Raw genomic sequence first — 25,215 nt, 5'->3', positions numbered from 1 at the left:
GGGATTTATAGATTAAATTGACTACTCTGTATTTATAAAAGTTGTGATGCTGGGGGCTCAGGCAGCTTATAGCTTTATGCTACAACTTTTGCTGCAAATTGTAATTCACTGGTAGCATCAATGTGAGAGGAAAAAAAATTCTCAGAGCACTTAAGTCTGCTTATGTGGAGGAATGTGACAGCTTGCCTTTTGAGGAAAGGGAAGAAGCCGTACAGCTTAAATCTGGACATCTTGGTGGACACCTCAATCAAGCCAGGGGGGGGAGAACATGGTCTCTGTGGAGGAATGTGACAGCTTGCCTTTTGAGGAAAGGGAAGAAGCAGTACAGCTTAAATCTGGACATCTTGGTGGACACCTCAATCAAGCCTGGGGGAGAGAAAATGGTCTCTGTGGAGGAATGTGACAGCTTGCCTTTTGAGGAAAGGGAAGAAGCAGTACAGCTTAAATCTGGACATCTTGGTGGACACCTCAATCAAGCCTGGGGGGGAGAACATGGTCTTTGTGGAGGAATGGGACAGCTTGCCTTTTGAGGAAAGGCAAGAAGCAGTACAGCTTAAATCTGGACATCTTGGTGGACACCTCAATCAAGCCTGGGGGGGGAGAACATGGTCTCTGTGGAGGAATGTGACAGCTTGCCTTTTGAGGAAAGGGAAGAAGCAGTACAGCTTAAATCTGGACATCTTGGTTAACGTTTTTAGATCCCTTTCAGTTTGCTTCCTTCTGTGCGGTGGCGCTCGCCACGCTGTTTGCCCGACCAGCGTGGCCCTTCGCGTCTACGCCATGGTCGCCGCCGCCTGATTTGGAGCAGCCAGCAGATATCAGCATGGAAGATATCAGCTGTCCTGTGCCAGTTGTTAGCAGTGACGCTTATCTTACAGTATACAAAAGCTTCAAGCAAGGGTGCTTAAAGCATCCCACCAAAAAGATGCTAGAGTTTACCAACATTGTAAACAAAGCAATCCCGATTTCTTTGAAGGAAAGTCCCGTTTTTGAAAGGGACGTTTCTTGGGAGCTGCTAGACGAGCTTGAATTGCAAAACCTTGTTCGGCTTGGATGTGCAGAGCATATGGCCACTTTTACATGCCAAGTGCTGCATTTTGTCATAGTGACACGCATCCACTTCTAGGCGAGAGACGTGAACCGTCGGCTAGAGAACAGAGAAATATTTTCATTGCAAATAAAAAAGCTCGCCTTCAAGTAGCCATTCCCTCCGTGCTTCCGACTTAGTGTGTCTGCATTTAAAGCTTGTCTGTGTTCAATGAAATTAACATTCTAAAAATGAAAGTGCAGTACGCTGCTCCTGTCTGTGCTATCATTGCAAATAAAAAGCTCTTCTATAGTTATTCCCTCCCTGCATCCAGCTAAATGTGTCTGCATTTATACTTGTGTTCTCTGAAATTGGAATTCTAAAGAACGTGCAAAATGCTGCTCGCATGTGCGGTGCTTCGTTGATAATATAGCGCGGAATTTCGTGACTGATCTAGAAGCGGAACATCGCTAGTTTTATCCTTTCATTAATGTTTCGTGCATTCTCCCGAAGAAATATTGATAGCTCTACTCCAACATACGCATATCATCAGCGCTAAACGTCGCAAACGTGATGCGATAAAGCGCAATGCAAACGATTGGTTTTTTGCGAACTGGCATCAGCCTGCTCTTTATCTCACCCTTACTAGCCAGGCGAAACATTTCTTTAACCTTGAGGCTGAAGTTTCAACGTGACAGCTCCAAAAGTACAGCAAATTTGAGTTCGACGTGTTCGCTCCCAATGTTATCGCGGCTGAGAACAGGCTGTCACAGCAACTGCCAAGCGCGAGCGCTCCGGCGCCTCCGGGCCGACAGCGACAGCAGCGCCGCGTGGTGAGTGGAAGCGGACGGGCGGCTTTCTTGGGCACGGCACAGGGGAGCTTGCAAACTGAAAGGGATCTAAAACCGGGGACACCTCAATCAAGCCTGGGGGAGAGAAAATGGTCTCTGTGGAGGAATGTGACAGCTTGCCTTTTGAGGAAAGGGAAGAAGCAGTACAGCTTAAATCTGGACATCTTGGTGGACACCTCAATCAAGCCTGGGGGGAGAACATGGTCTCTGTGGAGGAATGTGACAGCTTGCCTTTTGAGGAAAGGGAAGAAGCAGTACAGCTTAAATCTGGACATCTTGGTGGACACCTCAATCAAGCCTGGGGGGGAGAACATGGTCTCACAATGCATGCAATTGAAGGTGTGTATGTCATTGGTTCGAACCCCTGTCACAATCTAGCCTCTGACTTGACTAAAACATCTACGCTGTATGCAAAGTGAAATTCTATGGCACCACTCGGAATGCTGTATGACAAAGGGTTGCTCAAAATTTTGGTGAATGGTTTCGGGAATACTGCCACCACATTGAGGTCAACTACTGATGACAGGGGATTTTGAGTGCATGTGCAGTGTCTGTTTTTCAAACCTTGCTTCAGTGGGTATTAGTCACACAAGGCGGAGGTAGCTGGTGAACGCGGCCATCGGAGCCTCCGTTGTTGGATTGGAGGAAGTGTACTGTGTCCAGCACTTCGGTGGACGCAACTACCAAGTGACCGTGAAAAGTGAAGCCGCCATGGCTACAATCGTTGAAGCTTCCTGCCTCACCATTGGCAAGGAACGCGTCGCCATCGTTCCCCTGAGCCCGCAGGTGACCCAGGTGACTGTTCTTTTTCTGCCCGCCCGTGTACCCAGTGACGCCCTTGCCAAGGCTCTCTCCCCTTTTGGCAAGGTGCTGCACATTAGTCGCGGCGTCATGGGATCGCGTCCCACTGTCACCACCGGGACCCGCTACGTGCGGATTGAAATGAAGCGAGAGTCACCCGTACCCAACTACATCAAGGTCGCGGGCCACCGCGTGACGTGCGACTACAAGGGCATGCAGCGCGTTTGCCGGCGTTGCGGGTCCACTGCGCACTTCAGGGCACAGTGCACGGCTCCTTTCTGCGCCCGCTGTGGGGTCTTTGGGCACCAAGGCCAGGGTTGCGTGCTGCCATGTCGTCGTTGTGGTGATCCACACGCTACTGTGGCGTGCGCTATCAAGCCCTCATACTCGGAGGCTGCGGCCCGCCCTGCGCCCCCGCAGGCCACTCAGGGAGCGGTTGAAGCCATCAAGGAGACCGGCGGATCCAACACCGCCGCTGTTACGGGTGCTTCCAATGCGTCTCAGCGTAGCTGCGTGGAAGAGCCGGAGTCTGCTGTTGATGTGTCCAGTGCTGCACCAAGCGAGCAGACAGTAAAGGTTCCTGCTGCGTCAGCCTCAGTCTCTCCGAGCGTCCCTGATGACACAGGGGCCGAGCCTACTGTGTCCCTGGAAAAATCTGAGGCTGGGAACGTGCCACCCTCGGAGCCCGCGCCAGAACCCGCGGCCAGCGTTGCGGTTTTGAGCAGGGACGCCGACACAGCTGAGGTCGACGGTGACGACAGCAGCTTGACGTCCTCGGCCTCTTCAGTCAACCTCGTCATTGACGAGACTGTCATCACGCCTGAGGAGGACCCGACGCCGCTGTCGCCGTCTTCGTCATCGCTTTTACGGGAGCCAAGATCATCTCCAGACGCTGACCCTGTGCAGTCGCCGTCCTCTTCTACATCGAGGATCAGCGCTAGCACTTCTAGCGAACAGTCGTTGGATATTGAGATGGTCGCTTTAAGTTCTAGCTTAAAGCGTCCACATGCGTCGACTACGGACTCGGACAATTCTGCTGGTCGGCCAAGGAGGCCTCGTGCCTCCTCTGGTCCGACCCTCCGCAAAAAGTTAGGTGGTTTAGCGCCGTTCGCGGCGCGCTTTGTATTGCCTAAGCATCACGACTGTTCAGGTTTCATTTTTAATTTCCAAAATGACTAACCTTCAAATTATTACTATTAACGTGCAGGGGTTCCGCAGTGTTTTGAAGCAGGCAACGGTGGTCGCATTCGCTCGTTCCTCGGGTTGCGATATCGTCTGCCTGCAAGAAACCAATTTTTTTCGTCTCAGTGACGTGTTGAAATTCAAGCGTAGGTTTGGCGTCGATGCCTTCTTTTCGTACGCCAGCACGCGTTCTAGCGGCGTTGGCGTTCTTGTTTTGAACCGCTCACTGTTGCGCGATCATCATGTTATCTACGATGCGCTTGGACGCGTGTTGGCGTTCGACTGCACGTTTAACGCACTTCACCTGAGAATTCTTTGTATTTATGTGCCTGCGCATTCCAGTTTGGTAAACGCATTCTTTAAAGATTTAGATGTGTATTTTCTTGGAGGGCGTAATGTTGTGATGTTGGGCGATTTCAACTGCGTGCTCGATACGGTCGCCGATGTGCAAGGCCCTGGTAGGGGTAGGCCAGGCTGGAATGCGCGTGAGTTGCGCCGCTTAGTGAACCATTTCATGCTCACGGACACGTATGAGCTCCTCTATGGCAACGTCTTTGTGTGGACTTGGCGTCGCGGGTTATCGTCGAGTAGGCTAGACAGGGCGTACGTTCCGGCGAGCCTTTCGCGGTCAGTGTGTGTAGCTAATGTACTGACGCTGCCATCCTCGCTGGTGCACATATCAGACCACCGCCCTTTTCTTCTATCACTCACGGTTCCGGCGCCTGCAGTATCACCTCATAGACCATGGCGGTTGGATGTATGCATACTTCACAACGCCAGCACTAAAGACGGGCTCACACGGGTCTTGTGTTTTTCGGTTGTTGGGGCGGCGCCTGGTGACTGGGACCGTCTGAAGGAGCAGTGGCGTCACCATTGCGCCGCATCTGGTCGAGCCCTTAGGGCTCGCGTGTCAGATGAGGTGCGTGTGGTGACGGCGAAGCTACGTATTGCTCAACGCACCCCGTCGCTTATGTGCGCATGGAAAGAGGAGCTTTCGGAGCGCCTACAGCGTCTTTTACGTGCCTCCTCTTTGACAGCGGCTGCATGGCGTTGTCGACGCAGTCCAACTGCTCATCCCGAGGTGCTTCGGTTGGCCCGCCAAGAGCTGTTGTACACTCAAGGTGCCCCTGCGTTTACATCTTCCGCCGGGGCTACGTCCCAACCAGGTGGCAGGAATTTCAGTGCGTTTTTTAGCCATTTCAGGGGTATTGCTCAGTCGGTCATTCTAGTCGATCGCAATGTCGTTTCCGCAGCCCCATTTTTAGCAGGCTTGCCGCAGGTTTCCACTGAACTCCATGACGGCCTTATGGCTGTGTCAACAACAGATGAAATCAAGGAGGCGTTGGACTCCATGAAACGAGGCTCAGCGCCTGGTCCAGACGGCCTTCCTGTGGAGTTCTATTTAGAATTTTGGGATATTGTGGGCCCTATTTTCTCGGAAGTATTAAAAATATGCTTTACTGAGCACGTATTTCCTGAATCATTCAAAAGAGGCCGCATTGTCCTTATTCCTAAAAAGTCTCCTATGTCGACGTCCGGCAGATTGGCGCCCTATCACCCTGCTAAATTCAGATTACAAAGTATTAGCAGAATTACTCGTTCGTCGTCTACGAGCTCTCCTCCCGTCACTTATTTCCTGCCACCAGGTTTGCTCCATCCCAGGCCGTGAAATACATAGTTTATCTTCTGTAACGCGAGACATCCTAGCGTATACTTTATGACGGCGCGCACAGGGTCTTCTTGTTTCTCTTGATCAGGAAAAGGCGTTCGACTTCTTAGAGCACGAGTACATTTACGGGATGCTGGATGCTTTCGGCTTCCCACCTTCTTTCGTGCTTCGCATTAAAGAGATGTACAGAGATATTTCAAGCACTCTGTTCCTCGATGGCCGGGAAAGTACCGCATTTGATGTTCGCCGCGGCGTCCGTCAAGGTTGTCCGCTCTCCCCCCTTTTGTTTGTCTTAGCATTAGAGCCTTTCCTCTTGGCAGTCAATCGCCACTCCTTTATTAGAGGTCTGGCTTTGCCAGGCAGCGAAGCGGTACGCGTCACTGCTTATGCAGACGACATCACTCTGTACTTAGCTGATGAACGCAGCCTGCTTGAAACTCTAAATGTTTTCCGTGAGTACGCCTCCTTGTCTGGGGCTGCTCTTAATTACTCGTAGAGTTGTTACTTTTTTGTGGGGTCTTCCCAGACTCGTATTACATCTTCAATACCTTTGCAGTGGTGCGCGCAGATGCGCATTTTAGGTGTGACCTACGACTGTGCTGGAATATGGAATGGTGTGTGGTCTTCGGTCGTCGAAGACATTACAGCTCGTGTGCGAAGGGCGCAGACATTCGAGTTGCCTCTGCTTGAGAGGCGCTACCTGGTTCAGTCCGTCATACTTGGTGCCTTCTGGTACCTCTGCTACACTGTTAAACCACCCCTCCATGTCATAAGGCGAGTGCAGACTACAGTTTTTTCGTTCTTTTGGTCAGGCGGAACCGAGCTTGTGGCCCGTGCTGTTCTTGGACAACCACGGGAGAGAGGAGGGTTTGCCTTTCCAAATTTGTCCGTCACGTCCTCGCTGTTAGCGTTGAAGAGTATTTTGCGTATCCTGCTAGGAAACGCGTCTCCGGCGCGAATCCTGGCTCGGTACTTTTTGGGCCCTTCTTTACGCTTTTTGGATCCGTCGGCCCCTGTTAATCATGGACCCCAGTCAGAGCAACCTACCGCTTTCTACGCTTCATCAGTGGCCTTTTACAGGCATGTAAGAGCAGTAGCACCTGCTGTCAACATCGTTGCAGACCGTGTGGTGGACATTATGGGCACACTATTGTTACCTGTTGTGCCGGCATCTCGCCGCTCACCTATGCGCGCGTTCAGTGGGCGCGTTTAGCGTTGACACCTCTCCCAGATCATCTATGTGACTTTGTCTGAAAACTTGACTGGGCAGTGCTCCCTACTTGTGATCGGTTAGAGCGGTGGGGTGTGTTACGCTCCAGTACCTGTCCGAATTGCCCGCTCCCGGAATCTAATCGCCACGCTACAGTCACCTGTGTTGTAGCGCGTGTCTTTTGGCGCGCGGTTCATGCGGGATTTCGTGGGCAGGGCATTTCGTGCTTCGTCTCCCGCGGCCACTTCCCCAGCGGCCGTTTTGCTCGCCTGTTAATAGTTAATTATGTCTTTTTAGTTTATGGCGCAGTCGATGCGCCGCGGTCGCTAGTGGCTTTCGACGCCGCGCTGTGTGGCCAATTCTCGGCCGTCTCCGACGGGAGCTGATCAGTTTTTTGTCCGAGGAACTCTTTTTCTTGGGTGAGGAAGAGTTTCTCCGACAACGGTCATGCCCATTTATTTCTGTAAATAACGATCGTCTTGTCTTGGTTTTTAGGCCAAACTGGCGCTAAGGTCTCCTTTTCAATGTTTCAATGTCTAATTATTGCATTTTCGCTCTTCTGTCAATCGGTATATATGCATTCCGATTTTACATCGCCCATTCCTGTTAGTTACTTAGAAATGTTTATGTTACCTCTTTAATTGGCTCGCCTTACATGTGTCATGTGTTCTTGTAAATGTGAATGTATCTGGTAACCTCGGCATGTGTACATATGTAAATAAAATTTTTTCTAAACAGTCATGATTGGCTAGTCATTAACCAGTCATGGTAGTTATGACTGGTTAGTCGTGGGTTTTGGCAACTTTGTTGATGAGTCACCCCAGGCACTGGCCATTAAAGGCTTTCGCCTTAAAAAGAAAGCAGTGCCACATGCAGGCCCTCTGAAAGACACGGGTTTGATCCGCCAGCTGCGGTCACATTTTGGTGGTGGTGGTGTGACACTTTTTATTAACAGCCATTATGTTAGGTGTTCAATAGGCCCTCAGCCAAGGTGACGAGGGCGTATCGCAGGTTCAGGTTCTGGGAGGCAAGCCAGATGGGCCACGGTGGGGGTGGTGGGAAAGGATAGGCGGGGGACTGGAAGGCTGCGTGGCACTGTGTAAGGCAGTGTTCTGTGTCTGCATATGTGTGGGTACAGTTTGGGCACTGAGGTTTGGCAGTGTGCCGGTACAGATAAAGTTTGGCTGGTGTATGTAGGAGATTAAACTGTATTCGGTGAAGAATGCGAGCTTCACGGATTGATAACGATGGGTGTGGTGGTGGTAAATTAGCTAAGTTTGGCTGGTGTATGTAGGAGATTAAACTGTATTCGGTGAAGAATGCGAGCTTCACGGATTGATAACGATGGGTGTGGTGGTGGTAAATTAGCTAAGTTTGGCTGGTGTATGTAGGAGATTAAACTGTATTCGGTGAAGAATGCGAGCTTCACGGATTGATAACGATGGGTGTGGTGGTGGTAAATTAGCTAAGTTTGGCTGGTGTATGTAGGAGATTAAACTGTATTCGGTGAAGAATGCGAGCTTCACGGTTTGATAACGATGGGTGTGGTGGTGGTAAATTAGCTAAGTTTGGCTGGTGTATGTAGGAGATTAAACTGTATTCGGTGAAGAATGTGAGTTTCATGGATTGATAACGATGGGTGTGGTGGTGGTAAATTAGCTAAGTTTGGCTGGTGTATGTAGGAGATTAAACTGTATTCGGTGAAGAATGCGAGCTTCACGGATTGATAACGATGGGTGTGGTGGTGGTAAATTAGCTAAGTCTAATTTACCACCACCACACCCATCGTTATCAATCCGTTGGAGGTGTATTGCTAGAGGCCTGTGTACTATGTGCTGTCAGTGCACGTTAAACCCCAGGTAGTTTAAATTATCTGGAGCCCACCACTACAGCGTCCCTCGTAGTGTGAGTCGTTTTGGGACGTTGAACTCCACAAACCATAAACCGCACATGCAGGCCCCCTGTGTGCTGCCCCTGCTGCTGCACATGCTGGGCTGCAGCCGCTGCCCAGAGACCCTGGCCCTGGTGCTGCGTTCGCTGGCTGACACGGCCGACCACAAGGTGGGCTCATCAGGCACTGACTGTCTGGCCAGCTGGTGTTGCTTGTCAGAGATGGGAGACAGTCTGTGGCGGTGGCTCGCTCCTTGGTTTGGTCCATACGTATTCTCAGGATGATGTGCGCTAAAGAAACTCCCAGACCTTCTGTTGCCCTCCCCAGGACTTCGAGGCAAAAGTGGTAGCCATGCCACACCGTATCGTTGCACTGTGCACCGTTGCACCGTACCGTACTGTTGCACCGTTGCACTGTGTGCCACTGTTGCTCCGGTCAGCACTGTCATTGGGCAGTAGGTGAATGTGGATGTCGTTGGTTGCATCATGCTGCGACACTGACAAAAGTGCCATGGGGAAACTGTTTCTTACAGCAGTCACTGCGAGACTCTTGCAGCTCTCCACCCACACAGTGTGCACTCGAGTGTTGTCTCATCTTGTACTTGCACGAGGACCACCAGGTTCTAAGTAGTGTGGAACCTGGTGAGAAAATTTCCATGCCATCCACAGAAAGCACTGCCATGCTTATGGCACATCAATCAGAATAGGAGAGCTTGCATGGTTGATTGCGCGCTTGCGTGGTGCAAAGTGTGCCTGGTCACGCCTCTCTGGAGCTGTGATTGAGGGAGAGAAAGCACTCTCTATCAACTCCAGATGTTTATCCTGCCTTGCACTCCAGTGTTTGTATTCAGCAGCTACACCCCGGAACTGGTGTCGGATGCCAGGGAAGAGGGGACAGGTGACTTGTCAAGACTGTGTGGCATCCGGTGCCATGCCGTCTGCATTGACGCTTTCATTTTTTTTTTGTCCTCTGTGTTTTTTTCATATTGTATGCTGTAGCTGTTCACTTCACTTCACTTTCACTTTATTACCTTAAAGACCCCACTTTGGGGGTATTACATATGGGGTGGGAGTACAAATATATAGATTGAAATGTGATTGCCTACATGATATTTGTGAAGTGCATATTTAAATTGTTAACAAAACTTGATTGGCGGGTGATGGCATCATCGTCATGGGGAAGGCCATTCCAGTCTTTTGCAGTGCGAAGAAAAAAGGATGCGGAAAAAGTGACAGTGCGGGCGCGTTGGCATGACACTTGCAGTGGATGGCCGGTGCGATGAGATATGCGAGCTGGCGGTGTGATGTAGGGTGGTTGTTCGAGGGAACTGTAAAAAAACTTATGAAACAGGCTAAGAGAAGCAATGCGACGATGATGGGCAAGAGTTGATAAACCTGACTGTCGTTTAAGTGACGATACACTGATGTCGTATGAATAGGCAGAATGAATGAACCTCGTGGCGCGATTTTGGACAGATTCTAGTGAACTGATGAGATATGGTTGTTGCGGGCTCCAGAGAGCAGGGGCATATTCTAGCGTTGGTCGTATGAGTGATTGGTAGGCGAGAAGTTTAATACATTGAGGGGCGTGCCATAGATGATGTTTAAAAAAACCCAATGACTGGTTAGCTGATGCGACGATGTTCGTTACATGAGAGCGCCAGGAGAGATCCTGGCACAAGGTGACGCCTAGGTACTTGTATGAGTATACGGATTCTAGTGGAACGTTAGCAACGGAGTAAGTGAAAATATGGGGGTTACGCCGGCGGTGAAAAGATACGAGTTTGCATATATTAGGATTGAGCGATATTAGCCAGTCATCACACCAGGCATGCACTGTGTCAATGTCATTTTGGAGCTGTGATTGGTCGAAGGTGTTGGAAATTGTGCGGTAAATAACGCAGTCGTCTGCAAACAGACGAACATTGCAAACCAGGTTTGAGGGTAAGGTGGCAATACCCACAATTCTGGCCACTCCTACTGCTCCTCTTGCTGCTTTCTACACTTCACCTGGCAAGTGTGTTGCGTAGTCGAGATGACGATGAAGCAACAGCAAGCCTTACTGACAAAGCAGAGATTATTCGTTGCTTAGAGAGCCGTGAAATGAAATCAGATTTTGCAACGTTTTCAAGATTTCCAGGAGCACACTCAGTGCAATTAAAAAACAAGTCAGCCATTAATGAGAACATACGTACGAGAATGACGGAACGCTGTGTGCTGTCGCATTCCTATGCTGGTGTTTTCGCTTGGTTATTCACAATCTCATATACTGTAATCAATTTGCTAATGAAATTTGCTAAAAGCCGGTGCAGTGGCTCAGTGGTTATGGCGCTTGGCTGCTGGCCTGAAGGACGCAGGTTCGACCCTGGCAAATTCTGGAGGCCTGCATACTGTGCGATGTCAGTGCACGTTAAAGGACCCCAGGTGGTCAAAATCACACTCGGCTGCTGACCCGAAGGACGCAGGTTCAATCCTGGCTGCGGCGGCTGAATTTCGATGAAGACGAAATTCTAGAGGCCCGTGCACTGTGTGATGTCAGTGCGCATTAAAGAACCCCAGGTGGTCAAAATTTCTGGAGCCCTCCACTACGGCGTCCCTCATAGCCCAAGTCATTTCAGGACGTTAAACCCCATTAAATTAAAACAAACTAAATTCGCTCAAAGGTGTTTCGGTTAAACCAAACTACTTCACATATAGAGCAAATTCCAATGAATCATGTCACTAGTTATAACCGGGTTTTACTGTATTTGAGACCTTTTATTTAAAGAACTCGGGCTTAAAGAACAGTAGCAGTTGGGAGTTAGAGGAAGTGCAAGAGAGCAGAAACTTGAGTGTTAAGGCATGAGCAGTGAATGAATTTTTAAATGGAATTTTGGAAAGTTCCTAACAGCTTCATTTAAGGTCCAAGCCCTTTCTGTGGAAGCAACTTATTGCTCTTGGGATAGCATTGTTGACGGGGATAGATGGGCGTGCAGATTACAGCAGAGTGAAGAAGACCAGCTGATGGGCCTGCTTGCTGGCGTGCAGTATGCGCTGGGCCCCCTGTGGAGTGGTGTGCGGGCGCTCTCTGGGCACCACCCGTCCCTGGCGGCCCTGTGCCTGCCCAGCCTGGCCACCCTGTGCGTACGGCAGCCCCTGCTCCTGCCGGTCTTGTTCCAGGCCCTGGGGGATGACTTTGCCTCCAAGGGTGATGACCTGGTGCTGGCCAAGGCACAGGCCATTGGCGTCCTGCTGGAGCACAGGTAGCGCCCTACCGCATCTCTGCGTCTATTAGATACAAAGCAGGCTACATGTTGGTGGAGGCCGGTGAAACATGTCGGCTCTGGGGGAGAGTAGAGAAGGGACACCCCCAGAACGCAGACCACAGGTGGTGGTCAGGAGCTCGCCACCTGAGGAGGTCACGTGCGTTGCGTGGTGTAGTAGTGTATCAGTCTCTCTCGTTATGGTGGGCGTGTACCACTGCTCACCTAAACACATCATCATCATCAGCCTGACTATGCCCACTGCAAGGCAAAGGCCTCTCCCATGTCTCTCCAATTGACCCTGTCCTTTGCCAGTTGCGGCCACTGTATCCCCGCAAACTTCTTAATCTCATCCCCCCACCTTACTATCTGCCGCCCCCTGCTATGCTTGCCTTCTCTTGGAATCCACTCCGTTACCCTTAAGGACCAGCGGTTATCTTGCCTCCGCATTACATGCCCTGCCCAAACCCATTTTTTCCTCTTGATTTCGACTAGGATGTCATTAGCCCGCTTTTGTTCCCTTACCCACTCCACCCGCTTGCAGTCTCTTAATGTTACACCTGTCATTTTTATTTCCATAGCTCGCTGCGTTCTTGCAGTCCTGGGCATTTAAACACACACATGCACAATGCACGCACAGGCGCGCGCAAACACTCTCTCACACACACACACACACGCACGCACACACAGACGCACAAAAAAAAACTTTTGGGAAGCACAAGTGCTGGCGGGCTCTAGCGTGGGAGCAGGAACTCTTGAGTGCACTAATACCTGACACCTCCTAACATGACCAGCTCTTCAGAGCACTCTGAGATATTCTGAAGATTGTGTCACGGATCAATCTGATTAAAAGGACAAAAGCTGGGCGAGTTGGTACAGAGGTATGTTCTCACTGTGCAAAAAACGGCTGCAAAAATAGCGAGCGACAGTGCTATCAGGTACGCCTCTCTGCCTTTTGTGTGCGTTTTTTGTGCCGTCTATGTGTTTTTCACATGGAAAGACAGCTGCATTGCTAAGAAATTTCTGATCGCCTCACTCATGCTCACAAACATGGGGAAGCGTATGCCACTTTTATGATGTGTGCTTGCCGTAGCCCTCTGGCCAATCAGAGGTCCCACATCAGAAGGCCGGAAATGTGGCCAGTCACAGGCGCCATATCAGAAGACTGAAAATGTGGCTGGAAACACAGAGGAAAAAAAAAAGAAAAAGAAAAGAAAAACAAATCCCCTGGTACCACTTGCTTTGCCAGTGTTGGCTTCGAGGCACTTTTCACGAAGGTGTTCTCACTCAAATTGACATTGGTTATGCTTTGAACAGCGAAACTCTGGTCTGAGAAACTGGCTTAGGCTTCATTGATTTTAGTCACATGCAGCGCAGAATGCTCCTGAGAAGTCATGCTGCTGAAGTTGCTGCGGATGACAGCAACCTTCAGGTAACAGTCAGCGAAGCCCCAAGTTCAGCACGACCTGAAAGGGTGGCTACATTTGTGCCAACTTTTTGTCCATCATCTGGTTTGCACTGTTTTAATTATAAGACTCTTCACACTCTTGGCTGCGTTGTTTTGGTGGTACTTGCACATTGATGACGAAAGAGCGTTGCTTAAGAAAGAAATGAACCATTTCTGGCCACCACATGCTTCTCTGCAATTTGCAAGGCTTTGTGGCTGTCGCAGCTGTTCACACGTACAAAGTGTTTTAAATGCCCTGCAATGATAAAAAAAGACTCGTATTAGACAAGGACACAGAAATAGAAGTACACAGGGCAAGTGCTTGTCCTGTATACTTCTATTTCTGTGTCCTAATCTAATGTGCTAGTCTCTTTTTTAATTAATTATGTGTAATCAGCTAGCCCAGTTTTCAGCCCTGCCCTGCATTGCCTCTCCACCAACCTAAACATCCGCTGACAAAAAAAAGGCAGCAGAAGTGAAAAGGGAGAGCTCACAGAGCGAGCAAAGTTTGTCCACGCGTGCGCGCTTTCATGCTGTTTTCAAGGTGACTGCTTTAAAGGGGCTCTGAAAGGGGCTCTAATAAAGGCCCGGTATGCCTGGGATGTTAAAGCATGCTGCTTCTCGAATATTGCCCAGCAAAAATTTTTCTAATGCGCTTTGTAGAAGCTGAGTTATCTGCAGTCAAAATTTGAATTCTAGTGTGTTCGCGCCTTTCTGTCTCCGCTAGTCACTTTTTGCATGCTGGAAGTTTGGCACTCCTCCACCAGCCCCAGATCCGCAAGTGGAGCTTGCTGACCCACCGGAGCTAAGCGGCTTATTGGCCGCGGCCGTGGTAGCTGCCTGACGTCTGAAAGAATCTACCAACAGCCATATTTCAACTTGTATACTCAGGTGCAAGTGACGGAGCAGGGTGCGAGCATGGAAGAATCACCGGGAAGGGCTCACCAACTTCAGCGCATGATTGTGGGGTTCTCTGCTGTATGTAGTGCGCTTATTATTTGGCTCAGGGGTTCATGACAGCCCAATGCAGTGATTGGGCATGTTGATGGGGCCCTCCTGAGAAGGTGTTTCAGAGCCCCTCTATTCGAACGCAGTCCTCGTCTGTTCAAACCTAGAAGTTGCATTTTGGAGCTGCAGGCAGCTGGGAGCTTGCGAATGACAGAAACATGCCTCGGAGTATCGCACAACCGCACCTCACACAGCACTGCCCACGTGGCATCTGCCGCGGCATTGTTTTGTTTTTGTGCCTTCAGTCGTTCGCACTCGCACCGCAGCAGCGATGGAACTGCAACACCAGCCGCAGCAGAATTCATGCCGTCCGTCAGTACTCTCGGCGTCCGTAAGTACGCTCAGCGTTGGCATGGGTGCAGCTCACCTGAAGCCTTTGAACGCAGCGTCGGCCCTGTGCCAATGGTTTCTACTGTCCCGCTTTAGCCTGTCTGCCTTTGCCATTTTGCATGCAGCTGCAAAAATGCTGCCATAGGGTAGATGACTACCGTGCAGTGACATTCATGACGTACCATGCGAGAAGGCTGCTACAGTTGCGATGTAACAGCTAAGTTTGTATTGCATGGTTTTCTGTGGCAGCTTGGAGGAGAATGGTCCACCAAACCTATATTACTGATAAATGCACCTCTCTGTGTTGCTGCTTGTTTGTCATTCAATTTGGTATTGATCTACCAGGGGTCCCGTGACAGTCGCTTGACTTTGGGACGCTCGCCTGTATTCCGAATTTATGTACGTATCCAGTATGTACTCAGTAAATTTTTCTTCTTCTTCTTAAACTGTACCAGCCGGGGAAAACGCAGCACCCGGGAACCTAGCTGCGGGCTATACTGTAGTATTATACTACATGGGGCCTAACATCATGAAGCAACGCATGATCTATGAGGGATGCATTAGTGGAAGGCTCCGGATTAATTTTGGCCACGTGGGGTTGTTTAATGTGCTCGAACATTTCTCGTTACATGTGCGCCTTGCATTTCGCCTCAGTTGAAATGTAGCCGCTGCGGCTGGGATCAAATCTGCATCCTTGGGCTCAGCAGCCAAGCATCATAGCCACTTAGCCACTGCGGTGTGGCGCACATTAGGTGCATGCTAGTGTAACTACCTTGTTGGTTTTGCCACTTAGAAGCCATCCTCAGTGCATCCAGGGCCCGTCACTAATGGGTCATTTGCACAGCTACTGGGTACCAGGGAAGTGTGCCCCTTTGTTGCGTGACAAGCGGCTGTGGCACTCTGTTTCTGGAGAGTGTTTATGCGGTGCGCATATGTGTGTGCAGTGCCTCACAGCATGGAGCCAACCTGCTGAGGCCCCTGGTGTCCTTGGTGACCAGTTGCCGTGGCGACCGCCAGGGGGCGGCAGTGGTGTTGGCGCTGCGCTGCCTCCATCAGCTGTGCGCTGCTGAGGTAGGCCTGGCTTTCACTTCCCGGTAGATGCAGTGCACCAGTGAACAACTCTGCTGGCACATAAATTGGTTTTTGAGGAAAGGAAATGGCGCAGTATCTGTCTCACATATCTCGGCAGACACCGTGGGAAGGTAGGAGTGAAAGAAGAAAGAGAGAAAGAGGTGCCGTAGTGGTCGACCACCTGGGGATGTTTACCGTGCACTGACATCGCACAGCACACGGGCGCCTCTTGCGTTTCGCCTCCATCGAAACGCGGCCGCCGTGGTCGAACCCGGGTACTGTCTCGGTAGACGAGTGCCTGACCACTGAGCCACCACGGCGGGTTTGAACCGTTTTAATTGATGAGGCCATCCAGCCATAAACTTTCTGGTGTAGCATGTTTCATTCCATTCAGGTTTCTATGATATGTCAGTGTGTGCCATTTGTGATGCCCCCCTGTGCATGGATGTTTTTATATATAAAGTGAAAAAGATTAGTCAGTTGTTCGATTAGAATTACTTAAAAATTAATCAGCATTCAAGTAATATTGCCACGAATGTTTGTAGTGTTTGTTTGTTCATGCTTCAAGGCTGCTGGCACGCCGCTTTATCGCTTTGTTTGTGACGTAAGACGCGCCTAGATTTATCTCGATTGATCGCATCCAGGTGGAGCCAACTCTACATTGTTCCAGAGTGTTCTAGTAACTTCAAGCTGTATCTCAAAAGTTCGCTATCAGCTTTAAAAAGAGCACAGCTGAGACCAGTGGGCATTCTGTTCGACGACCGCCGAGCACGCTTGTTGCTACACTGCCGCCGACTCATTCAATTCTTTGTGGGCGCAAGTCAGCCCAAATAAAGAGTTTTGTTTTGAAGATATTCTCACTGTTTTCCTGTTCGCCGGACTGCAGTCACCACTACGTGACAATATTATGTTATGATCAGGGGGGAAAATACCGTACGTAATCCTGTAGGGGCCACCTCCCATGTAAGGACCGCACCTCCAGCTTGGTAGCACGCAGTTTGAAAAAAAAAAAAAAATCAGCCAAAAGTATTGTCTTATGTGTGCATAAATTTGTCCGCATGACACATTCCACTGGGTGCTAATAGACAAGAACTGCCTGTGACACTCAGTACAACCACAGATTTGCCTTCCATTATGCTGGACTCAGTCAGCCTGGAGCAGCAAACGCACGGTGCCTTAGCACTGCTAACTTGTCCTGTGTGGTCACCATTGACACCAGGAAGGAGAAGACATGCTGTGCAAAAGCTAGAATTGGGTGCACCCACTCTAAAGGTGCATTTACTTGTAGCAGTGCACTTAGGAATGGCATGCGTGTTATAGGGTGCCATTCATCTGGTGTCGCTAGGCCTAGTGGGCTTCGCATCAAAGCTGCAATGAAATGCTTTGAATTTGGTCACAGTTTCTTATAAAAGGTCCAATCTTCTTACTAGTCTACTGTCACACAGTAACCGTACATTAAGATGAATGTATAGTTTATTCTTGCTAGGCCTTCAGCAGTGAAACATATGGAAAAGCAGGCCAGGAGAAGGCCGCCTCACACTGATGGCTGCAGGGCGTATGCATGGAGCGCCGTTCCGAACCTTTGGCCAAGGTATCATTACTGTCAGTCGGGCACAAGATCTTTGGAGGACCGCAATATCTCAAACCATGTGATGTTTCACATTAAACTGATGGCAACCTGTTTTACTCCGGGCAGCTAATAGACCGATTTCACCAGCCGTTGCTCTACGCCACCGCCGCCGTGATGCACTCTGGGAGTTGTGGTACTCTGGCCAGCGTTGGCATACGTGCGAGAAGCAGTCCTGCTTGCGTCACCACACGATGTTTCCCTGCGTGAATGCTGGATTTGTGAGAGAAGTGGGTTCACCTGACTGGTGTCATGTGCTCGGACAACTGCTTGAAGCAGAGGGCCCTGAATTGTTCATTTGCTCAAAAAGGTCCCCAAGATAGAGCGTAGACGCTGATCATGAGAGGCAGCTGAAGAAGTCCTGTTCAGCACATTTGGCTGCCTTGCCCCTCTTGATCACTGCACATTAACAAATGCTAAATTTTTAAGGTCTGTAGCTCTGAAATTCTTTTTGCGCCACTCAGCTTTGAGGCAGTCCGACTAGGAGGCAGTCTGATTCACCTTCATGCTGCTTCGTCAAACCGTCTTTGCATTTCTGTTGTGGGTGAGCAAGTGCACGAAATTTTACTGTCGTATTCAGAAATCCACGATGTGTATGCTCGATGTGCATGCACATTGTGATAGCTCAGGCTGTCATAGTAACGATAGTGCTATTTCTATTTCATCGAATTGGAATGAGAAAGTGTGGTTATAAAACTGGAAATGTGGAATAATTCCTGTCATTTTGTTGCCCATCGGTCTTTGAGCATACGTACTATTGCGATTTCAGCAACATGTTATTTGTGCTGGAATATCTCTCCCGTTTTACTCAGTAATTCTGAAAATAAAAAGAGGGCTGTTATCTAGCATTTACCCATCAGCCACCGCGTTCAGACTCATACTGAAAAAATAGCGAGAGTGGGTCGTATGGGAGGCGACCTGGCTGCAACGATTATATTACTCTAAATCAAAAAAAAATTTCTGGTTGCAAAAATCTGCTCAAAAATCAACTTATTGGTCACAAAAAAAAAAAAAACCATTCAACCCTAATTTGGCGCATTCAAAGCCTCACCGATTGGCTGCTCCTTTTCTCATTCTGCACTGAACACAAGCATTTGTCACAACTCTAGAAAAACAGCATAGCTCACTTCTACTCTGCAGCTTTCCTACCGGTAACCCACAGAGCATGTCATGAAGGTATTTCTGTTCATATGAATAAAAAAAAAACTACCTCATGGTCAGTTTTAAACAAGGGACCATGAAGAAAAAATAATGACAGCAAATGTAGTGTGACATGGCTACAGGGAATGCCTAGATGGATAAAGCGAAAATTAACATGGTGAAATGAGTAGGCAAGAAATGTAAACACTCTCTGAAGGTGTGCGTCGCTATGTGTAGAAGTATTTTGCTTGCAAAATGAGCAAAAGTGACGGTCAAGTGCATTTTCATCATCACCTAGAACATTTTTGACGACAAAGTCCAAGTAACAAGTGTAGCATTGCCACCACGGTCACTCCGCTCCCTGCCGCAACTGAACATCCTCTAAGCGCTGCGTCTGCTGCGATTAGCACTGCACCACTCGAAACTCCGTAGTGCCGCCTCTGTTGCCTTTATCTCAACATAAAAAATTTGGGGGGGCACTTTGGTTATCCGAAGTGCGATGAGGTGAAAGCCTTTCCCGCAATGCTGTCTAGCGTCCTTGCGCTAGACAAGGAGAAATGCATATGCGTTGGCAGGAAGTCTTCGTAGCATAGTGGTTAGTATGCTCGGATGGGTGGTGCTATCTGTTGTAAATGCCACAAATCACAAACATTTTATGTAATGGACGGCAGGACGGATGAACAGAGTCATGGCAGCGAGTATGAGCCATTAAAGGCTTTCACCTTAATAAATGAAACAGCAGAAAGCTATTGCGGCCAGGTATAATGCCGATTAAGGTGCCAAGTGAAGTGGGCTGTCATGCAGGCGGTGTCACGAAGGACTACAACCAAGATGGCGGCTGGCTACTTCCAGTTAACATGCACATGCGTAGTAGGCTCTGTGAAATCGGTCTATTTGTGCTGGTCGTTGGGCACGCGTCCTGTCACGTGAACTTTCAATGCATTATGTAAAGGATTTGCTGGGGCTGCGCACATTCATCATAAAAGTGCGCATTGCAGCATAAAAGAGGGACATGTAATCGGAGCTCCGTTATAGTCAGAAAATTTTTACAAAAAAAATGCCGCTCCCGTGTAAGGGTAGCAACCCGTCAAAACTGCGAAAAGAAAGTACAGCCCTTACAAGAGTATGTACGGTAAGGTGTGTATGAGCACAATGCACATTCTTCATGTGCCAGTGGGTTCTGCACACTCTTTTGCAAGCAGAGGCTTTCTATTTCATTTCATTTCATTTCATTTTATTACCTTAAAGGCCCCTTAAAAGGGGTGTTACATAAGGGGTGGCAAGAGTAAAAGCACAAATTCACAATGACAGGAAAATTTCTACGTTATCAGTGAAAAGACTTGGGCAAGTGATGATGGCAACGTTGTTCGGAAGGCCGTTCCAGTCTGCGGCTGCACGAGGAAAGAAGGAATTAGAAAAAGTGACGGTGCGTGATCGTGGACGGGCAACCTGTAGGTGATGGCTGGTGCGGTGAGATATGCGTGCGGGTGGAAGAATATAAGGTGTGATGTGCATAGGGATGTGGAAGGATTTGTGAAATAAAGACATGCTAGCAATGCGACGGCGGAGCGATAAGGGTGATAATCCGGATGCTGTTTTTAAGGACGAAACACTGATGTCATAAGAGTAGGATGAATGAATGAAACGAGCTGCGCGATTCTGAACAGATTCGAGGGCATTGATGAGATATGCTTGATGAGGATTCCAGATGGGCGATGCAAATTCTAGTTTGGACCTGACTAATGACTTGTAAGCTAATAACTTGACATGATGGGGAGCATGATGAAGATGGCGCTTTAGGAAACCTAATGTCTTGTTTGCTGACGATATTATATTAGTAACATGCAGGCTCCAAGAAAGATCGCTAGAGATAGTTATGCCTAGATACTTGTATAATTGAACTAGTTGTACGGGAACTTCAGATATTACGTAAGAGAAGGTTAAAGGATTACGGCGACGGCTAATGGACAAAAGATTACACTTACGTGGGTTAAGTTCCATTAGCCATTTATTACACCACTCCTGAACGGCATTAAGATCATTTTGAAGAGAAGATTGGTCAGCGGTGGTAAGAGTAGCACGATAAAGTACACAGTCGTCAGCGAACATGCGTATGTTAGATGTTACATTTGAAGGTAGATCATTAATGTATATAAGAAACAGTAGTGGGCCAAGCACAGATCCCTGTGGGACGCCCGACGTTACTGGGAGTGAGTTAGAGTTCTTATTGTTAACGGAGACAAACTGCGAACGATTAGTCAAAAATTCTTCGATCCACTTCAAAATATGGGGGTGCAAATTTAATCGAGAAAGTTTTATCAGCAGGCGTTTATGGGGTACTTTATCAAATGCTCTGGCGAAATCTAGAAAAATGATATCAATCTGTAGATTAGAATCAAGGTTAGCATGCAGGTCATGAATGAATGTGGCAAGTTGGGTCTCGCAGGAGTAACCCCGGCGAAATCCATGCTGAACAGAATGGAAGAAGTTATTCGAATCAAGGAATGCCATGATGTGGGTATAGATGACGTGTTCCATGATTTTGCAGGGAATACAGTTAGAGAGATGGGGCGGTAATTAAGCGGCGAGTTCTTGTTACCTGATTTGTAGACTGGAACGACCTTCCCTTTTTTCCAGTCTATGGGCAGTTGACCTGTGAAGAGTGACTGAGCGAATAACAAGCACAACAGAGATGAACATATATCTTTGGTATTAATCAGTATTTTAGTTTTGATATTGTCAATTCCAGCAGAGGATGATATTTTAATGTTTTCTATTAGTGACAAAATTCCTACAGAAGAAAATATAAGAGGAGGCATAGTATCTTGAATAATTGGGGGGGTTTGGAGGAAATGTCGGCTCTGTTTCATTAGTAAACACGGATGAAAAGGCTGTGTTGAACATGTTGGAGCATTCAGTTTCAGAGACATTTGCACCTGAAGCATCAGTGAGGGGAACAGTGCGTGTGTGCTGGGGGTTAATGACTTGCCAGAACCTACGGGGGTTAGTTGACAACATTTTAGGCAGATCGGAGTTAAAAAAGGTGCGTTTGGCTTCACGAATACTTGATAAATAAGTTTTTTCGGCTGCATAATATTTGTTCCAAGCGTTCTGACTAGGAAGCAACTTGGCTGATCGGAAAAGACGCTTCTTTTTATTTTCGAGACGTTTGAGTGTGTTTGTGAACCATGGGTTTTGAGGGTTATTTCGTATATTTATGTTTGGAATAAACCTGTCGACCAAATCTTCGATTTTTCTCTTAAACAAGGACCAGTTATCATGGATGGATCTTTGATGAAAGCTGGATTGAAATACTGGTAAAAATGCGCGAAGTTCATTATTTATTGCTGTGTAGTTTCCTTTATCGTACAGTCGGATAGTTCGTTTAGAAGTTACGCGTAAGGACGGTTTAATTCATTTCATTTTCAAGAAAAATGATAGGTGTAACGTTAAGTGATCGGAAGAGGGCGGAGTGGGTGAGTGAAAAAACGCGGGTTAATGACATCCTAGTTGAAATCAAGAGGAAGAAGTGGGCTTGGGCAGGGCATGTAATGCGAAGGCAAGATAACGGCTGGTCCTTAAAGGGGCTGCGAAACACTTCCTGGGGGGATACCGGCTATACTTCAGGTGGCTTCTTTATGTCACACAGATGCTGACTTAAAAAGAATTACAGGAATCGATGCACAGGAACGGGAGTTATTCAGTGAAGAAATTTCAAAATACAAGCAAACAAAACACTGCCCTCAACTCGATTTTGGCGGGGCTTCCCACTCCTATTTCGCTCTCCCGATGACGGCACCTGGCGCAACCAATCAAAACAGCCTGCCAGAGCACGTCGCGGAAGTTTGCACTCCATGGTTGCCTGCTCTCTGTAACTCATTCTTGCTGAGACTGGCAGCGTCGTTTCCATGCCAGAGCGCCCCTGGTGGTGTATTTTTATTTTACTTGCTTTGCAGGGCTTTTATCTAAGACAAACAAGTTGTTTTTGTTGATCTAATATAAAACGCAGACAGGTGACAAAATGTGGCTCTATTTATTCACACAATTTGCAGTATATTTACTGTTTGTCCGATCATCAAGCTCGCGCCAGGTGATGTCATATTTGCTGCTAAAACCCACCACTGTGTGCTGGCACCATCACAGCCATGAGTTTGTTTTTGGGAGGACATTAAAATATTAAAAAAACGGAATATACGCGGTATTACCGACGCTAATAACACCGTTATAACTCACAGTATGCGATCAACAGGCAAAACAGTCAACTAAGATTGTGTTTCTGGGCCCCTTTAAGAGTAACGTAGTGGATTCCAAGAGAAGGCAAGCGTAGCAGGGGGCGGCAGAAAGTTAGGTGGGCAGATGAGATTAAGAAACTTGCGGGAATACAGGGGCCGCAACTGGCGGAGGACAGGGTTAATTGGAGAGACATGGGGGAGGCCTTTGCCCTGCAGTGGGCGTAGTCAGGCTGATGATGATGGTGACGTTCATTTCAAATTTAACTTCACGATTTCTCTGTGGAGGTGGCCTGAACAAATGCTGTAGCATTTAATGAGGTCAGTTATGTTGTTTAGTGCTGGGATCTGTTTCTTTTTTCATTGTGTGTTTGTTCGTCCACAGGTGGTGAATGTAAAGACAACTCTCTCGTCTGTCGTGCCAAAACTGTGGAAAGACGACAGGTGAGACCCTGTTCACTCTTTTTTCAAGCTAGAATTGCTTTGCAGGAGCCGTCATGCATTATTCTAGAATCTTGGGCTGGCAGCCAATTTAATTTAATGAAAAGGAAGCTCCTTTTCAGCAGTTTGTACCTCTTAACAGAGTCCTGCGGGACGGGCTAAAATGTGCTTATGCATGCTGTATAGAGCTTCATAGCTCTGGTCCCAAGTACTGTACAGCTAGGGATAGTATACCTTCAAAAATTTGGACAATCTTCATCAAAGTACCGACCAGAAATCAGGCTAAATGCTAAAATTTAAAGACTTATGTACAGCTTTAACTTAATGCTGTTCAGTTTCATGTCCAACTTTGTCACAGCAATAAAGTTGCCATTGTCCTTATAGTGTATTCATGTGCTTCATCGCTGATCTGCGCAAATCATCCTGCTGGTTTCACATTCTGTACCATGTTTTGTAGTGTGGTGTAGGCGTTTGTCATGTTTCCTGTGGAACAGAGGTGCTCTGACTGAGTAGGGGCTGACCTTTGTCTCGGTGAACGCAGCTTCTGGGAGGGTGGCTAAAGCTGACATTAACCACACTGGAAACGAAAAAAAAATGTGCACAGATTATCATATGAGGTGATGTGACTAATCTGCATTAGCAGTACTAGTAGTATAATGCGGTACAAAGAATACAATTTTATTTTGCAAGAGGTACTATTGCGCTCAGTATGAGCTAAACCGCGCTAACCTCTGCCTGGGCGCTTGCGCGGTGCAGCTGATACTGAGTGTGATAGTACAGGTATCTTCTGAGCTTGCGAAGCATCAGGTGCCTTTAGGCAAGACACATAGGTATTTGTTTGGGCTGTTATTGGCACCATAGGTCAGGGTGGAGAATTGCAACTGACAGTGGTGAGTTTTCTATAAGTGCAAAGACAGAATGGAAGAAAACATTCAGAAGTACGTAGTTAAGAACAGTGATCTACATTCTGCTCCTAGATTGACTGCCTTCCCTTTGATCTTGATATTTCATTTTGCTGTCACTCTTTCACCATTTCGGTGCTTTATAGGTGCTGTACACTGTATGCACACATGCACGCACGCACGCATGCACACACACACACAGAAATGGATAGATAGCGGCATTTTGCTGAAAGATGTCTGTACTGATAACACACTAATAGGAGGGGAATGACATTAGAATAGCTGGCGTGCACAGCTGTGCACATTCTGGCGAATTAGACGCCGTGCTTTCAGTGGCTGCTGTGGTCTCTTCACTTACATATAATTAGCACTCTGTTACAGGCCCCTGGTGGTGCGTGCAGTGTGCGAGCTGATGGCGGTGGTGCCCGCGGTGTCCGTGCCCACGGTTGAGTACGAGCGCTATGAGCAGGAGACTGCCGGGCGTCTGTGGCGGCTGGCCGTGGCACCCGAGGGCCACCCGACAGTGAGGGGTGGGGCCTTCCGGGCCCTGGCCGCCTTCCCACCCAGCTGCCACTCTCTCAAGCACCTGCCACCCGAGGTGAGGCTCTCGCTTCTAAGGCTCTGCCTGGCAGGGACATGACTTTCAGAAAAAAAAATTTATTTCGTGGTGCATTGATGTGAAATTTTTTGAGCATATTAGAAGTAATTTTAGGACTACTCTCACAAAATTTCACTGCTATACAGTCTAGCCTGGTTATAGCGAAACCACTTACTGCAAAATAGTAGTTATAATGAAGAGATATCAGTTTCCCATTCCCATTTTTGCATTTTCAGTGTAATTTTGGTCCGGTTTTAGCGAAGTCAGTAAAAGCGCGTCAGTGGATATAGTGAAGAGATTTCATGCCAACCCAAAAACAATATCAGTCAGAACGTTCTTACGCCTTTAAGGTAAATTTTTGAGCGAAAATAACGGCAGAACTCTGCTAACGGCAACCTTGGCAACAGCATCTATTCTTCCGCGACATGAAAAGTGGCTTCACTGCATTGCTTGGCTCGACACATCAGCGTCGCGCCGTGCTGCACGGAAGAAACGAAAGTAAAAAGAAAAGAGGCGGGTCATTGGTGATGTCACTGAGAGCGACCGACTG

General features: G+C 48.2%; 1 protein-coding gene across 1 annotated transcript in view; it reads left to right on the top strand.

Moving 5' to 3' along the window:
• The window catches only part of LOC149360960 (focadhesin), a 156,642-nt gene that overhangs the window by 40,389 nt on the left and 91,038 nt on the right, over window positions 1-25,215 (top strand). The window contains exons 11-15 of the mRNA XM_089572564.1: window positions 8,697-8,801; window positions 11,658-11,872; window positions 15,602-15,728; window positions 23,110-23,168; window positions 24,449-24,665. Of these exons, the coding sequence (XP_089428690.1) occupies window positions 8,697-8,801; window positions 11,658-11,872; window positions 15,602-15,728; window positions 23,110-23,168; window positions 24,449-24,665 (723 nt within the window). The remainder of the gene's footprint in view (window positions 1-8,696; window positions 8,802-11,657; window positions 11,873-15,601; window positions 15,729-23,109; window positions 23,169-24,448; window positions 24,666-25,215) is intronic.

Source organism: Amblyomma mixtum, chromosome 2 (genome assembly GCF_055824585.1).
Source record: "Amblyomma mixtum isolate Tamu chromosome 2, ASM5582458v1, whole genome shotgun sequence".
Lineage (NCBI taxonomy): Eukaryota > Metazoa > Arthropoda > Arachnida > Ixodida > Ixodidae > Amblyomma > Amblyomma mixtum.
The sequence above is the reverse complement of the archived record's forward strand: the minus strand, read 5'-3'. Positions and strand labels throughout refer to the sequence as shown.